Source organism: Leptosomus discolor, chromosome 8 (assembly GCF_034619465.1).
Source record: "Leptosomus discolor isolate bLepDis1 chromosome 8, bLepDis1.hap2, whole genome shotgun sequence".
Lineage (NCBI taxonomy): Eukaryota > Metazoa > Chordata > Aves > Leptosomiformes > Leptosomidae > Leptosomus > Leptosomus discolor.
Window position 1 is genome coordinate 10,016,524 of NC_141398.1, and position 16,492 is coordinate 10,033,015.

Genomic DNA, 16,492 nt, shown 5'->3' on the forward strand with positions numbered 1-16,492 from the left:
CGGTGAACTCAGTCTGTTTAATATCCTCAGGAATGCCAAGTTTTGAGCAAAGAACCACCTAGTAGATCCGTCAGTCAACAGATTGCATTTTGAATGAACTTCCTGTGCTCCATTGTATCCTGCTGGGTTTTTTTGAAGACTGAGAATGAATTAAATTTTTCCAACTGCTACATGTAAAAACTGCCCTGAAGCGATACAACTGTTTTCTTCAAGGGATTTAATTTCCCTCTATGCTGTTTTTTTTGTTTGGGTTTTTTTTCGTGGTAGTGCTGGTCAAGAAACACCAACTGACAAAGGCCTGGTTTGGAATCGCACCATGCGTCAGGTGGCACGTGGTATTGGTGAACGGTGTGTTTGCCACTGATGTTTGTCTGTCAGTCCCGAGGCAGTGACACGCTGCACAGCCGAGAGGTTCCAGGAGCAAAGCGTGTTGCAGGCACAGGACAGCAACGGGCGTCCATCGCCGAGATGCTGAGTCAGCGCTTGCATCTCCTGCCGAGCTCAGTAAAGTTTGCAAGTGTTCTGCTCCTAGAAGGACGATACCAGGCCCTAAGCAAATAAGTAGAAAGATACCCCAATTGTGTTAATGCCTCTGCACTTCTTTCTTCAAAAATTAATCTGAATATTACACGACCACTGTGTTTTTTATAAAAAACACCACAACTTTATCAGTGGTTTCTTGAGACTAGGTATTATCTTCGTGTTTTGACATGAACAGTAACGAACAAAGCGTGCAATGGAATGGGAAGTGTTTTGGAATGGAAAGTATGACCTCTTTGCAATGAGAGGCAGTTTCAAAGTAACCTGTTCTGAAACAGTAGTGCATTCATTTTTTGTTTTAATAGAAACTTTATTTCCTTTAAATGCTTTAAAATCCAGAGAAGCAGCTTTAGTTAAGCTGGTTTAGTTCTGACATTCTTACATGTCAGAATTCTGTACCATAACTTTACGCTGCTCCTGCAAATGCATTTGTCTGACTTTTGCTGTAAAATCTGGTTTGACTTTGCCTGGAGGGGTTAACTTACAGCATTGGCACAAGTGCATCCTTCTACAACATACTTAGGAACTTAACAAACTATCATTGTCCTTATGGAGATTATGGAATTAAATGTTTCTGGTAATCCCATGATCTTTACGTTTTTAACTTTTCAATTGATTGGTTGCAGCTGAGCTGGGAGAGTGTGAGCACCCAGAGCACACACCCGAACTCGTGTCTGAATTCAGGTTTGCACCAAACCAGACCGAAGCAATGGAATTTGACATTTTTCAGAAATGGAAAGAGTGCAGGTAGGGTACCTGTGTGGGAGTGGTGTCTCTAGCAACAGGAGGGTTTTTTTCTCTTCCAAAGTCAAATATGTCCCCAAGAACCCCTTCAACAGAAGTGAAACGGTGATTGTGTTTGTCAGTTGCGAAGTATTGTAAATAGACTTTGAGCCCTCCCTAGAAATGGCAAGTGGTAGTTTAGGGAAGGTTGGTGGGGTGAGTTTTAATTTTTTTTATTTGTTTTTCTTTAGATGATTTCATAACAGTTTAAGCAGCCAGATCTTTTGCCTGTTTATGTTGGAAATAACTATCTTTCTCTCCTTTCATACATGCACACATGAAGTTTTGTGTTCAGGGTAGTAGCAAACCCTCTTTCCTGTCTCTTGTTAATAAATATGGTACATTTCAGTGGTGCTGTCTTAGCTGAACTTTCATCCTTACGGACAATTTTAAACCTTTTTCAATTTTCGTCCCTCTGATTTATTTTCGTTTGGAGGGAAGTGGGTAAAAACGTAAGCTAAGTTGAAATACAGTTTATTGTCATTGAGATTGAAGGCCTAAAGAAAAGGGTTAGGGGAACAAATTTTAAAACATTTTAAATGGACAAAAATTTCGTACCGTAAAGTATAAATAAATTTTATGTTCTTAGGGGAAAGAGCCCAGCGCAGGCTGAGTTGTGCTACTTGAACAAAGCTAAATGGCTAGAAATGTATGGTGTAGATATGCATGTAGTTAAGGTAAGGCCCATATGATACTTTACTTTATTAATGTGGGGTCCCTGGCCTGGTGTGGGTCAGTCCCTCGGGCATGTCCTTGTTGTGGTGTGGGTCTCCCCGTGGGCTGTGGTCCCTCAGAAGTACCTCCCTCCTGCAGAGCTCCTCCCAGGAGTGTGTCTCCAGCCATGTCCCCCACAGTGCCCCTTTCCACGTGCCTTTTCCCATGTCCCTCAGGTTTTTCCTCTCATGTCTCCTTCCCCTGGCAGCTCCTGCTTGCTCTTAAGCCCAGGTGAGCCGAGGTGTGGGCTCCCCTGGCTGCAGTGTTGGTGCGGGGCCGTTTCCATGGGTGTTGGGCTTTCCCCCACGCAGGGCACCCTGCAGCCTCCTGTTGCCAAAACCTGCCAGTTTGCACCCAGTACAGATGCGTATTCTTCCGCTCTGTTGTGTTAAAAATATTAAAAACTTGTTGTCCAGTTTAAAACCTATGGATTTTGTAGTAAGATTTACACTACTAATGGCATATTGATTATTGATTATGTGCTTGCTTGCAGGGGAGAGATGGTTGTGAATATGCTCTTGGACTGACACCAACAGGCATATTGATCTTTGAAGGAGCCAACAAAATAGGCTTATTCTTTTGGTAATCTGTTTTTGTGTTATATTCCATTCTGTTAAAATGCTGAGATCTTTCTCCTTTAGGTAATGGGATTCTTGACTGTATTTTGTAATGTAGATTGAATCTACAAGGTTAAAATATCAAGGTTAAATCTGAAGGTAAATAGGCCTGGTTAGAAGTGCCACTCTCAAATGTGAAATACTTCTTGAAAAATAGTCACATTTCCAGGAAATCATACTTTCATTATAAGTGTTCCAGGATTGCAAATCGCCCCCTACCTTTTGGGAGATGGTCCTAGATGCCATTTTTCCATTAATTTTCTTTTTGCTTCTTGTGTTTAGGCCTAAAATCACAAAAATGGACTTCAAAAAGAGCAAACTAACGCTTGTGGTTGTAGAAGATGATGAACAGGTAACTTTCTTCCCTTCCTTGGGCCTGATCCAACAAAGCGGTGTGTGCTCAGGCTGGTAAGAACACAAGGGAGGCTCAGCACACTGTTGGCCCAGGCTGTGTTTCTCCTACCAAGGGCAGTAACTAATATGATGCATGCCAACTTCCAAAGCTTTTGTTTCTGCATTTAGGGCAGAGAGCAAGAGCACACATTTGTTTTCCGGTTAGACAGTGCCAAAACATGCAAACATTTGTGGAAATGTGCGGTGGAGCACCATGCTTTCTTCAGATTGCGAGCCCCAGCAAATAGTAAATCTAGTAGATCCGACTTCATAAGGCTGGGATCACGCTTCAGATTCAGGTATTTAGCAAAGAAACAGCAATATATTTGTGTTTATGTAAAGGAGCAGGCACAGCATCCAGCAAAAGGCAGTAGTTAACTTTGTTTATTTCTGTATTTTAAGTGGGCGAACGGAGTATCAAGCAACACATGGGACAAGATTACGCAGAACTAGTACTTTTGAAAGAAGGCCCAGCAAGCGATACCCTTCTCGAAGGCATTCAACTTTTAAGGGTAAATGTTTGTGTACATGTGTTCACTGAACTGGTCATGCAGCTGTCCTGTTAACGCATATAAATGTCATATTACAATCATAAAAATCTGTGGTTTTGCATATTACAACCAGAAGAACATGTCAGACCACCTAAAAAATCAGAATGTATGTTTTGATTTTTTTCTCTGAAGTCAGAGTCTGTCCTCCATATCGTAACATTTTTAATCTCTGTTGACATTTAATTCTTCCCTCCCCCATCTGTGGAGGAGGAGGTACCTGTGGTTCCTTTTGTTGTTCCACTGAGGAGGAAAGAAAAGTTGCATCAAGATCAATGAGGGAAAGCGTGTAACATTTTCCTTGAAGAGGTGTATTTGTCATGTAGAGTGGAGCAGTGTCCAAAAGCCTCGCTGGCTTGTTTATCTAGCCAGGCAGTCTTAGGGTTGTTGAGCAGTCTCATTATGCAGTTGATGCTGCTTTCCTGACTGTAATGGCATGTTATTCACCTATCCAGACTCTGACCTTAGCTAGCTTCCTCTGGGAGTTGAAGTGTGTGCTGAATTTGAATGGAATGACAAGGAACTGATTTCCCTTGCGGTTTTGTCATTTGTCCTTCAAAACTTAAGATGAGGTTTTTATTCCTCATAGAAAAACCTAGGAAGGAGCACTGGAAGACAACCCCCTCTAAATTCTGTATTGCTTGAGGCTGGAGGTGTAGTTGCTGTATAGAGCAGGATGAGCTGACGTTCCCTTAGGATGTCCTTTGCGTTCCTGGAATACGAACCTCAGCTCCATGGAAAGTCCTTGCGGTATTATGGGGGCACTTTTATTTCTCATGTGCAATGGGGGTCACAGGGTAGCAAGCACACACCCTTTCTAGAGGCTGTAGCCCACCCCTCTTCCTTAGTGCGTGTCACTTTTTTTACAGAAGTGCAAATTTATTAAATTTTTGAGATACTATGATGTAATACATGGGAGTCAATTATATGGTAAGTGTGGATAGTTTCATAAGTGGAGGAATGAATTATTTTAACTGTATTTTTACAATAACAGGATCTGTCAGACCTGCGGGTTATACCTTGTGTCTGAGTGCTTCTGTACTCCTGTCTGTGAGATGAGGAGGGAGAAGGAAGTGTGGCTTACGCTTAGTTTAGTTCTCTGTGCATAGCAGCCAGGCGGAACTTCTGTCACACCCAGATGATCTCCCTCCAGAGAGCATGTGTGTTAAGTTAATGCAAAAACTCCCTTTAGACTACTGTTGTTCACACGTCTCTTGGCCATTAAGACCTGTACCTAGTTGCAGCCCACCAGCATTGGCTTCTGTCCTAGCTCAGTCTCTTTGAGACTTCCACAGTGTCTCGTTAAGTTTGTCATCTACTTTATGCATTCAGCAGAGACTTGGATTTGCAGCTGTATCACTCAGCAGTTTTTCAGTGCTCTTGGAAAATACGCTGTTTGGCAGGAAAAAGAAACGATCCATCCCAGTTACTCAACTGCCGCCTTCACCGTTCTTTCCAGCCTGACCAAAGCATAAGCCGAGACCTTGTTGCTCAGGATTGCTCAATGCCTTCCCGTATTACCCACTGACGGGCTTTGTTGGCTGCTGTCATTCACTGTAATAAGACATAGGCCAATACCAGTTCAGGAATACTCTCGTTTCTGTAAGATGCAAAATTTCTGTGACTGGTACCTTCTGATTTCCAAGGGGCTCAATGATACTGACATGGCAGCTACAGCAAGGTGAGAAAAGTAGTGTTCTGGCTGCGCAGAACGTACTCTGCCGAAGGTCCTTCTTGTGTGACAGTTGGGAAGAACACTTGTCTGCTGTCATCTTTGATGGGCGTTGACTCTGGCAGAAACAGGATGGTTCGTGTCTGCCTCGTACTTGATGTACTCGCACAGGAACGCTAGCAAGCACAGGGCTGCACTTGCAGTTCTGATGCATTTGTGCAAATGTCTGTATGAGGTGTTGCTTTAAGCTGTCATGGAACATCCCAGTGACAATAGCTGCAAAATGACTGGAATTTCACATATCTTAAGGGTTTTTTTTACCTGACTTAAGGTTTTTTGTTTGTTTGTTTCTTTTTAAGCAAACAATCCTGTGAAAGCAGCACAACTGTGGTAAGTGCCCAAGTTCTCTTTACCTCTGAATTGCTGTTGTCAGGCAAAAAATATTCTGAAGACCATTTCTTCGTTAGGATTTGTCAAAACAAATTCTCTGGTGTGGGATGAATTGCTTTGGGATCTCTCATTATGCAGCACCAGATTCTTCTTGGGGACTGTCTATGAGAATTTAAGTGCTTCCATTTTTTAATTTTTTTTTTCTTTCTGTGTTTGAGATCAAACTAAAGTAAAACGTGTTTTCTTTCTGCTCATTGTTACTCTGCTAACTTACCTAGCATTATTTTTTCCTATTTCATAGATATAAAATAAAAAAATAGCACCCAGCTTTCTTGCACTTTAATTGCTGTGGTGTATATCTTGAATAAAATATTGGTGTCCTTAGGAATATGAATTTTACTTCACTATAGTACTTCCCTGAAGAGTAGAACCCTGAACTATACGAGATTGTGACATAGATGTATTGATTACATAAAAGATTTTTTTTTTTTTCTCCCTTAGTGCTAAAAATACTCCTGAAGTCCATAACTACCAGGTAAGAGCATAACAATTGTTGAGGAGAGTATTGTCATTTTCTTATTTAGTGGTAAATATTTTTGCTGTCTGTAATTAGCGCAGCTGGTTTGCTCCCCTTTCCTTACTCCAGGGTGAGATTCTCTGGGGTGGTTCAGAAATGAACAGCATCACATTGGGGGTTCCGGGGAAAGTGGAGGGAACCTCCTCTCTTTGTTCCCCTGTGTTCTTGCCTGCTCTGCACACTGAATACACGCCACCCTCTCTCCCTTCCCCTTCTGCGAAATGACAGGTTAAAGCCTTTGGGACTGTGAATGTGATGGACCCCAGGAGGCTGCTCTGTGAGCAAGCTTTTGTCTAGAGCAGCCTCTCACATTGGGTGATCCGTGACAAGAAGTCCAAAGTTGCAATTATCTCCCCCATCACAGCACTTAAGGAGGTTGTTGCTGGTCAAATGTTTGTTCGTTGGTTGTTTTGTTTTGTTTTTTAAACAAGCTCCTTTATGCACTTCAGGGAAGAACCTCACCTGGTTTTCATCTGTGATACTAGCAGTCAGTGCTACTGAGAAAGCAAGCTGTGCTTCATCCAAACTTAAGTGTGTGCCTGAGAACTTAGTCTTAACACTTGGTTTTAATTAAAAGCCTCACTAGTGATTTTATTTCACTGTTTCTCCACCAGATCTCATGGATATGAGAAAGAAATGCTGTCACCAAAGATAGGTGACCTTCTGAAGACTGCTATTGTAATAGTAACCTTTCTCACTCTCCACCTTTGATTAAAGCTGACGTTCTTTTGATGTGCTTTCTGTGAGAAGCACGAGATGTGCCAGGTTGTCCCTCAAACAGAAAAGCAATTTTCTGTGCACTTTCCCATGAGTGTGTCGTAATGGGCAAGCTCATCACCAAGAGGTCTCATGTATATGCTCGGTGGCATGGGAGAAGATCCGAAACAGTGTGATTTCTAGGACTCACAGGGAGCATGTTCCTCATGGCCCCAGGAAATAAAAAGTTAGAGTTAATAGGGAGGTTTTATATTATTTCATTAACAGAGTTCAATGTTTTCACTTGCAGCCACAGTATCATGCTAATATACATCCTGCTCAGCCACACTGGCATCCACATACACCTGTGAATGTAAGGTAAGCAGCCTTCCCTTTGTGAAAAAGGTGGTTCCCTCTTTCTTTGTCTTAATCTGTTGAACTGAAGCTTTGGTGGGTGTATTGGGCAATTTTCTGCGCATGAAAAGCAAACAGAAGTTAGAAATATGTGATGCAGAGGCAGTATTAAATAACTTTTATATAGATTTTGCTTTGGAATGTCCTAATCTCCTTGATGCAATTGTTTTTCAGGTAGATTTTTAATTCAGAATTTGAAACACAACTTTAGTGTACTTCTGTAGGGACTATGTTGGATGGGAAGACACCCAGTAGCTTCGATAAAACTAATTGCAATTTGATCAGTATATAGTCTCCTTAGACAAAGAAGAAACTCATTTTAGGGTAAAGTTAAGTTAGAGGTGAACAGATTCTTGCGTTGCAGCACTTTTTTCATCTTTTGCAGAAATGTATATGTAAAAATAACATGCACGTGGAACAATGTATCAGGCAATTTACAGATACTTAGTGAAATTATAACATTGAGTTTTTGAGAACCATTTCACAAATATATTCCTATATGTGCTATTGTGTTATCTTCTCACCTACTTTTTTATTTTGTAGTAGCAATGAGAAAAATTGAGTGAAAAGAAATTTTAGAAGAAACTCAGTCCCTGTTAAAACCAGTTTGGTGGAATGCACAGTGGAAGCACATGCCTGCTGGTGGATATGTGTCTGTGCATGCATATGTGATAAAAATCAGCTGCTATTTTATCCTAATAAAAAGTAACCTTTTTAGGTTACTCAGTTTTTTAGAGAAATAAATAGTCTTGACTGAAAAATGCCAATACCCTAATCTTCGTTCCTATTCATATTACGTTTTTATCTCAGTATTCTTACATCAGGTTAGGTGGAGTTCGTTCTTAGCGTAGGCAGGCTTTGGAGATGAGGCTGAGCTTAAAATGGGTGACAAGACAATTTGGTCCAAGTTTGAGTCTGAGAATACAGGAAAAAGGCATCTATGTTATTAGAAATACTTACTAGGCAGAGAAGCAGATATACTCGTTGTCATCTTAAAATCCCTAGCATACAGCAGTAAAGCAGATACTAACGTTATGCTAGACACAGAAGGCTTTAAATTGAGTTAATTTTGCCTGTATTTGACGTTCAAGATTCTTCCTGTTTTAAGGGTTTACTTGTCCATTGGATTGTGTGTGATTTTAAATGTTCAGTTTCATAGTTTCCGAAGAGTGATTGCCGAGAGAGGTGAATGATTTTATAAATAGTTTGAGGTTTTGCTGAAATTTTTCTAAAGATTTCTTCACGTATGGATATAGTCTGTAACATTTTTAAGCCAAATAGTTCACCCTGGAGCAGAGTGATATTGAAATAAGCACAATAATGTATTGTAATGTGTGTAGACAACCTCCCCCTTCAGCCCCTCTGCTGCCTGGGCAAAGATTAAGGTCAGTGAAATATGAACAATGGCTTTTTTATAGCTAGGCTTGTAAGGCTAAAAACCATACTTAAAAGCTCAGTCGTGCAAGCTCAGTAGAAAAGGTGCTCAGAACTTCTGTCCCAGTCAGGTAGAAGCGTTGAAATGTGTGGTTAAAGTGGAAGCTCCAAGTTATTCTAACTTGGAGTCAAAGTGGAAGAGTTGGACATGCAACATCTTGGATGGCTTGATTTGAGAAAGCTTAATCCATCCGACTGTGAACTTGAGAGCAAACCACAAATGCATGAAATCCTTTCTGCTGGGCATGCAGGACCGGGATGCACCAAGGGCTGAAACAAAACTACCTGTTATATATGGGGGTTTTGTGGGATAATGCATGAAATAATATGTGGAATTGTGTCTCATTCTTCTTAGTAAAATCCTTTCAGTGAAATTATTTGTTTGCAGTTAACTTAATGTTCAGTTTTCTGAGAAAATTAGTTCCGATTAACAGTAGTCGTTAGATAACTTTAGAATAGAATATCTCAAAAAAAAAGATAAAGTCTAAACCTGCCTGCATTTCCTCTAGCATTAAAAAAAAATTGCCAAAATAAAAATTGCAACTTCAGTTTGGTAATAAGGGAGTCTTAAATATTGTGGTTTCCTATACACTACATTGTTAATTATTTATTTATCCCGTCCCCTACCCCCACCCCCAGTGATTCAGGAGACACTGTAGGAGAGATTGCTCTGTAATCAGCAATAAGTAATGAACAAATAAGGAAAAAATATTTTTCCTCATAGTAATTATGATAGATGACAGAGAGATACCTGTGCGAAGGATAGAGTCTAGGTGTTCGTCTTAACAAAACACGACTGTGTAAGTTACGGGCCGTCAGCCTGATTAACTGTGCCCGTGCTGAGCGAATGGCCCTATTTCCAGAAGAGCAATTTTCATTCTTAATAGGATTGCCTTTCTTAATTTTTTAGACCTTAAGGACATATTTTCAGAAGCTCAACTTTTTGCCTGATAGGGTTTACTTTACTTGTTTGTGGTAGGCATTTAGTTTTCCTATAGCCTCCTACTTCCTCCCCACCATCCCTCTGGGATTCAGCATTGATGCACGGCACTTGTCTAACGCTTGAAAACAGAGCGGGTTTTCAGTGACTGAGCTCTCATTCAAAGCCTTCAGAAATCAGCCCAAAGATTCCCAGTTGCTTCAGTGGCTTCTGCATCAGACGTGTAGGTCTGTCAGCATTTCCTTCCCGTACTGATAGCTGCCCACCGCGCCGTACGCACGCGTAGCACTTGCCGGATGAGCTCGTGTACTGTGTAGCACTCGTAAGTTTGCTTCCATCTCTCACTAACCAATAACTGTGCAAATGGTACAGGCCACCCTATCACGATGACAGGCCATATTGGAAACCCCCCACAAGTGGAGAGGACAGCAATTTACGATATATCCAAGAACAGAACCAGAAGAATTTAGGAGGAGTCCAAAGCATGGTGTACCAAGATAAACTCATGACGACACTCTGAAAACCAGCCATCTTCATTTCACCTGCCATCTTAGACGATCATCGCATTCCATGGTCCCTGTCTGTCTGCAGTGTGTTCACAGCGTGTTGTGCGTAACGTGTGTGTCTTTGTATGTACGTCCATCCTTGTTTAGTGTTCATGGACATTCTTGGGAAAAGTATTTTCCGTATCTTTGTAAAAAGTCTTGAAAAACCTTTTGTGAAAGCTGGTGGGAATTTTCAGTGCCCCAAGACTAGAAATATTTCTGGGGATTTACATTCTACCGTACTTTCGAACCTGTGACCCTCTGCCTGCTGTTGAAGATCAACCATTTGTGCCTTAGTTATTTTTATTTAACTTCTTTCTTTTGAGTCAAAGTAGTAGATGAAGTTTGAGACACACTGGGTTTTTTTTAGTTGACATGCAAATAGGAAATTGGAGGGAGGAAAAAACAGAATTCACACTGGCAATCAAAACGGCTTGTGGACCATGAACAAAGGGAGCCTGCTGAGGTAGTCGTAGGTTTGGGTGTCCTTTGTTCGTAATTTTTGTGTTCTGCAGCAAAAATAGAGGTGCTTGCCTAACTTTGGAAACAAGTATAGGGAAAGAACACTCTAGTATAAACTTCATGGAATATGTGTATTCCTGGTTTTGCCTTACTGATTATATTGGCAACATTCCCCAAAACTGTACCTGCTGCTATAAAGGCAAGAATGTTAAAAGTGAATCCTTGCTGAAAGGGTGCTGCTCTCTTCTTATTGTTAATGTGATCGTGGAAGTGGACTATACAATCACATAAAACTACCTACTCATAACTTTTCTCTGAGTGGATTCAAAAACACAGCTCATAATCAGTACACTACAAGATGAGGACGATACAGTGAAATAGCTCTATTTTTTTAAAGTTAGACGTTTGGGAAGTTGAATGTGTATTTTACAAACCTAGGTCTTTAAATAGGCTTGGCTGGTATTTTGATCACTTGCCGATTTTTTTTTTTATTATTATTATTTTTATTTTTTTTTTAAAGTGGAAATCGTAGTGCCATCTTCACTCATGCATTTGTTTTCATTAGACCTGGCATCTGTGGTCTCTCTGAAGTTGTTGGAATGAATGAGTCTTCATTTGGGATATTTTAAAAATGAAGTAGTTTTTAAGTCGATTTTGATAAATACACATTTATAAATGGCTATAACCGTGAATTTTTCCAGAGCAAATTTGATAGTGTATAACTTTTTTTGTGAAATATGTTTACAAATGCTGTCTTTTAATATTTGTGGTGATCTTTCCTGTATGTGCTAAGTACAAATAAAAATTTTCATTCTTCTAGTTCTGGTTATGATGCGTTATTTATTTTTGAAAGATTTCAGGGGAGGGTGGATAGACAGGATACGCCTTATGCTTGTACACAGCTGTTTTGCCCTGGAATCACTAATGCTGTGCTGGATTGACATTTTCAGTGCAGTCGGTAGAGAGGAGAAAACAATAAAGCAATTGTGCACCGAGATGTGAAAATGCCGGAGTGAGCCTAAGGTGGGTAAACACAGAGGCTGGCTTCAGTTTCCCCAGGCTGGTCTTCCTCTGTTTCAGCAGCATTTTATTTGGGAAAGGAAGAAAGAGAGACTTTGTTGGAGCCATTGGAACAAGAGCTTAGTTTAGCTGCTGCTCTCAATGCCCTCTGGAGGAGGTTTTTTTTTGAATACTCACGTTAAAGTGGAGCATTGTCGCTTCATGATTCACACACCTACATTCATCATACAGTGTTGTTCTTGTCATGTGACGTCACCGTGTTTTGTTGTCAGCGTTCCTCCTCATCACGTGTCGTTACCTGTGGTTTGGTTTATTGCCGAAGGTGCGCGGAATGAGGGATCTCCCTGACAGATGGCAAGAAGAGACAGCACAAGGCCTAACCGGGCCTACAGTGTTCACGTGCCTCGTGCAGGAGGTCTGCGCGCGGGGGAAGAGCGGCCCGTGGGACTTGTGTGCTCGGCAGTTTGTGTGTGTCACCTCGAGGGAAGCACTTGTCATTCTGCTTCTCTGGAGAAGGAGGTCACGCACTCTGCACCCCCCTTTCGCTTTTTCGTCCCACATCCTCCTTGCTGTCTGCAGGAGTCTGTGCCCGCAAAGTCACCCGGCGATCAGATAGGTAAGAAGAGACCAATTTCTCTGTCCTGCCGTGCTTTAGTCTTAGCTGGCTTCTTGTAGCAAATGGGCTGGGGTGCAGTTGGGAAGAGGGAGCATTTCTGCCTGTGTCCTCTCTGACCTCGGCATTGATCTCACTGAGCTGTGTGCCACTTAACCTCACCTGAATAGAGGTGGGCATGAGTAGTGTCCATCTGAACGGGGTCGTACAAATAAGTTGCTTTGAATTTAAAGGCACGTTGGCTTTTTTCCTAAAATCAGGACGCTTATTACTTAGAAAGTATTATTTTAACAAGTGACTAATACAGGCCTTGGGGTGTTAGGAATACAATTTTGTGTTTGAAACAACACAAAACATTACAGGTGGAAACCAAATTACATGGGGAGAGAGGAGAAAGGTGGAAAATGTTTGGTTAACTCAGCTATTAAATGTAGTAGCACCTTTTGTTTAGAAATAAAATACTGGGAAAGCTCTGGCAGTATCAGTCAGTACTACATCCGAGATTCGTGCTGCTACAGGAAGCCACTGGTAGTTTGTAGATGCGCAAACCCAATACAGGGGCTTGATAGCCCTGATATGTGAGTGTTTATACATTGTGTTGAATTATTTTAACTGGGAGATCCTCGTGAGGAAATTTTTACCACAATTTACACGTTTTTTACCAAGGAGCATGTTACACAGATGTTCTAGGTATAGAGAAATCAACGCATTTTGGGTGTGTTCTAAATATACAGGGAAGTTGATGGGAAAAAAAAAAAAAAAGCCCTGCAGACTGCCTGAAGGAGGTACCACCTTCTGAATCCAAATGAAGCATGTTCTCAGCGGTACCTGTTGAACTGTGTGTGCCAACTTTCTCCACCCTGTTCTGAAGTCTGTTCATTGTGCAAGTCTGAAATCTTCTTTTTTACATCTAGCAACTCTTCTGTAATCTGATTTCAGGTGATAAACACTGTCCTGATGTCAACTGGGGGGGGGGGGGGGCAGGGCAGTGGTGTGTCTAAGTACAGTGCTAGGCATCTGAGAAGTTACACTCGCCTGAAGTCAGCTGCGTTCTTCCACACACTGGAGAATCGCTTGATACGTCTTGGCTGAGGGTATCCTCTGATCATCTCTCTGCATACCTTCCTCCTGCATTTAATAAAGCTGGAAACTAGTTCTTCCCCAGCAGAGCTCAAGCCTGGCTCTCCACTCCGTGCATTCGGATTTGCAGGGGTGTTACTTTCGCCCTCTGATAACTCTGTAGCCCTGTGTCATCTCGCCCAGGAACTGGTGGGGGAATCGGGAAGCTGGCGATACCACATCTGTAACTTGGCCTGAAATGCATCGCTCTTCAGCCCCAGCCAGGCCCTGGCATGCAAACTAGTGACTAATATTGAATACTGAAACAGTTGGTGCTTTTGGTAAATTGTTTTAGTGTGGGCTTTTTCTTTAAACTTTCAGCTATTTTTCTCTAGCTGACGTGAGTCACACGCAAAGTGAACAAAGGGATCGGGTTTTATAATGCATTTCCAAAGGTGGCAGTCGGGAGTTTGCACGCTTAAGGAGAAGAATCGTCAAGTCCTTCCATACGCTTTTATCAGTGAAGCCATGTGCAAATTGACCCAAAGGAGGATTGTGTTTTCATGTTGTGGATGGGAACAAAGCATATATTATGGCCTTGTGATGTAAAATGTCGTTTTTCCTTCCTTCTGGATGTGTGTTGCAGAAGACGTCTTTTCAGCCTGCAAGAGAAAGGCTGTTAGAGCTTGCAACTGATTTTGAAAATGGAACTTCAGCTGCTGGCAAGGAATGAGCTGGGGAACGTCTAAGATGGGGAAAAAATGAAATTGAATATATCACTTGCTTCTCAGGCATGGAAGTTGGCTGGCTGGAGCCCTCTGAGGGGGAGGAAGACGACAGTTCAGCGCCTCGATTATCTGTTCTCAGAGGCGGTTTTCCACAAGTCGTTCCAGTTAGTGTATCAAGCAGGCAGGCCACTACTGCCTAGCTCAAAGGCGAGAAGTTTTGATGCACGTCTGTCTAACCTGACACACCAGATCCCTGGAAGGACTGTTGGTGATGAGCGATTTTCCTCTTACTCTGCGAAGGAGAACCAAGGAAAGCAGCCTCGTAGGGACTGCTGTCATTGCAGCATTGCTAATGGTAGCCAAGGAGACTGTTTGAGCCCGAGCTGCTACAGACCAGCTGGCATTAATGGACATAAGATAGGAACTGTGGGGTTTTTTTAATTGGCCTCAGACAATGTGTATTGTGCTTTGAAAAGGGACTGATCCGCCAGGACCCCAGCTGCTTTTGTTAAGACTGTGCTAGCCACACGTCTTCCATGAGAGCCAGCTTGGTCTAGCACTGTGCTGGTCAAGCCTCTGTGCTCTAAACCAAACTTGTGCTACAGCACTGAGGATCAAGATTTTGAACCGTTTCAGAATAGGTACTGTTTCCTACTTTACAGTCAAACTGCAAATGCTTGGAAAAACACAGTGCTCTTATGGATGCTCCCAGGTTTTAGTGTCAAAGGGCCTGCAGGAAAATCAGCAGGCACCAGACATGTAGAAAGATGCAGCTTTTGGACAAAACCAGTACCAGTTAAAGCAGATTTAAGAAAAAATATGTGAAGGGATGGACCACGCTTTTCTGTCTGCCTGTTGCAGTGGTAATGATGAAGACCTTGTTCGGCTTCCCGTGTTTGCCACATACTCTTGTGCCTTGTACCTTGAAGTGACTGGCCAAACAGGCTTCCTTTCTGAGTGTATCTGCTGTTGCTCTTGTTGGCGCTGCATCGAAAAAAACAGATAAAAACTTGGGTTCAGCCGAAGTTGCTCCCTTGATGTGAGTCACTTTGAGTAATAAAGCATCTGCAGACTTAATGGTGCTCTCAGCTACTTAATAATGACTGTTTCATGACTGTCCTTTAAAGCAAACAACTTGTTTTCAAGCAGTTGGTTTCACCGGTGTTAACCTGAACTTACTTGTAAAGTTCACAAGTCAGCCCTCTCCGTGCGCTCTCCATTGCGTGTATTCGTAAGTCGCTACAGAAAATGCAGGCACCTCTGTAATGGCTTGCATACTGCCTTTCATTTCTGCATGTAATATACCTTCAGTTTTGAACAGGAGGAAAAGGGTTTTTTTAAAAAAGTACTGTATCTCCCATCCAACTTTCCTGAAGATGGTGATTTTTTTTTTTTTTTTTTTTTAGTTAGAGTCTTGGCAGACATGGCACACAGATTGCTGGAGATGGGAAGTTCCACCAGCCTGGTATCTTAGACCCAGTGTTACTTCTTTGTTTCAAGTTTCTGGAATAATGGCTTTCTCTTGACTCTTTTGGTTTGGTGGCATCTTACCTTCTGTGATCTGTTGCATGTGTCTCTTTCAGAAGAAATCTAGTTCATTTTCTCTCTAGCAGAAGCATTCATGGTGACTGCCTTAGTCATCACATCTTCTGAGAACTGAGGAATCTGCCAATTCAAAAATAAGATAAATGTTGAGCTGAGGCTATTGGGGAACCAGTGGAAATGCCCCTAGGGTTTTGTTTTCAAATTGCCACCACAATTACGTTTTTGCTTTTGATTGGTTTTTGTACTTTCGATCTTTTAAGTTTGTCATGTGCTTGTTTTTTCTTTCTACCCTTTCCTTTTCCTCCTCTTCTTCCTTATCCTCTTCCTTTTCGTAGCACCAGTAGTACAACCTTCAGCTTTAAACTATCAAACAGCAAAACCTGCAGCTCGTCATAGCAAAGATGAAGATGTGTTGGATTAAGCAAGAACAGATATTTCGTAGAGGAACGGTTTGGAAAACCAGTAGATCCTGGCTTAACAATGTCATATGTTGATGGATAATAAAAAACAGTATTTCTTTTTTAAATGAGCAATGAAAAACATATTTTACTTCCTGTGCCCTGAAGAAAATGAAAGAAGTAGCCACGCCTAATTAGTAGTAGGAAGTACTGATCTAAATACAATTAAACCCCGGATTGGAAGGTGATTATTTATAACATACTTTTTTCTCACTAAACCCATGACAATCTGTGCTGAACTGTAATCGCAATGGTTTACCTGCCATTACCAATTTCTGCAGTTTTGAGAACCTTAGAGAAGCAGACGTACAGAACGTTAATACAGCTCCGGTGCTCTGTCAGTT

The 16,492-nt window shown here is 41.7% G+C and overlaps 1 protein-coding gene across 1 annotated transcript in view; it reads left to right on the plus strand.

The window, feature by feature from the left end:
• EPB41L4B (erythrocyte membrane protein band 4.1 like 4B) overlaps positions 1-16,492 on the plus strand; it is a 174,995-nt gene that overhangs the window by 77,346 nt on the left and 81,157 nt on the right. Inside the window, 12 exon segments of the mRNA XM_086469142.1 lie at positions 1,167-1,287; positions 1,913-2,000; positions 2,531-2,619; positions 2,937-3,006; positions 3,177-3,346; positions 3,450-3,559; positions 5,627-5,657; positions 6,159-6,192; positions 7,241-7,338; positions 8,051-8,070; positions 9,288-9,342; positions 10,091-10,155. Coding sequence (XP_086325268.1) covers positions 1,167-1,287; positions 1,913-2,000; positions 2,531-2,619; positions 2,937-3,006; positions 3,177-3,346; positions 3,450-3,559; positions 5,627-5,657; positions 6,159-6,192; positions 7,241-7,338; positions 8,051-8,070; positions 9,288-9,342; positions 10,091-10,155 — 951 coding nt within the window.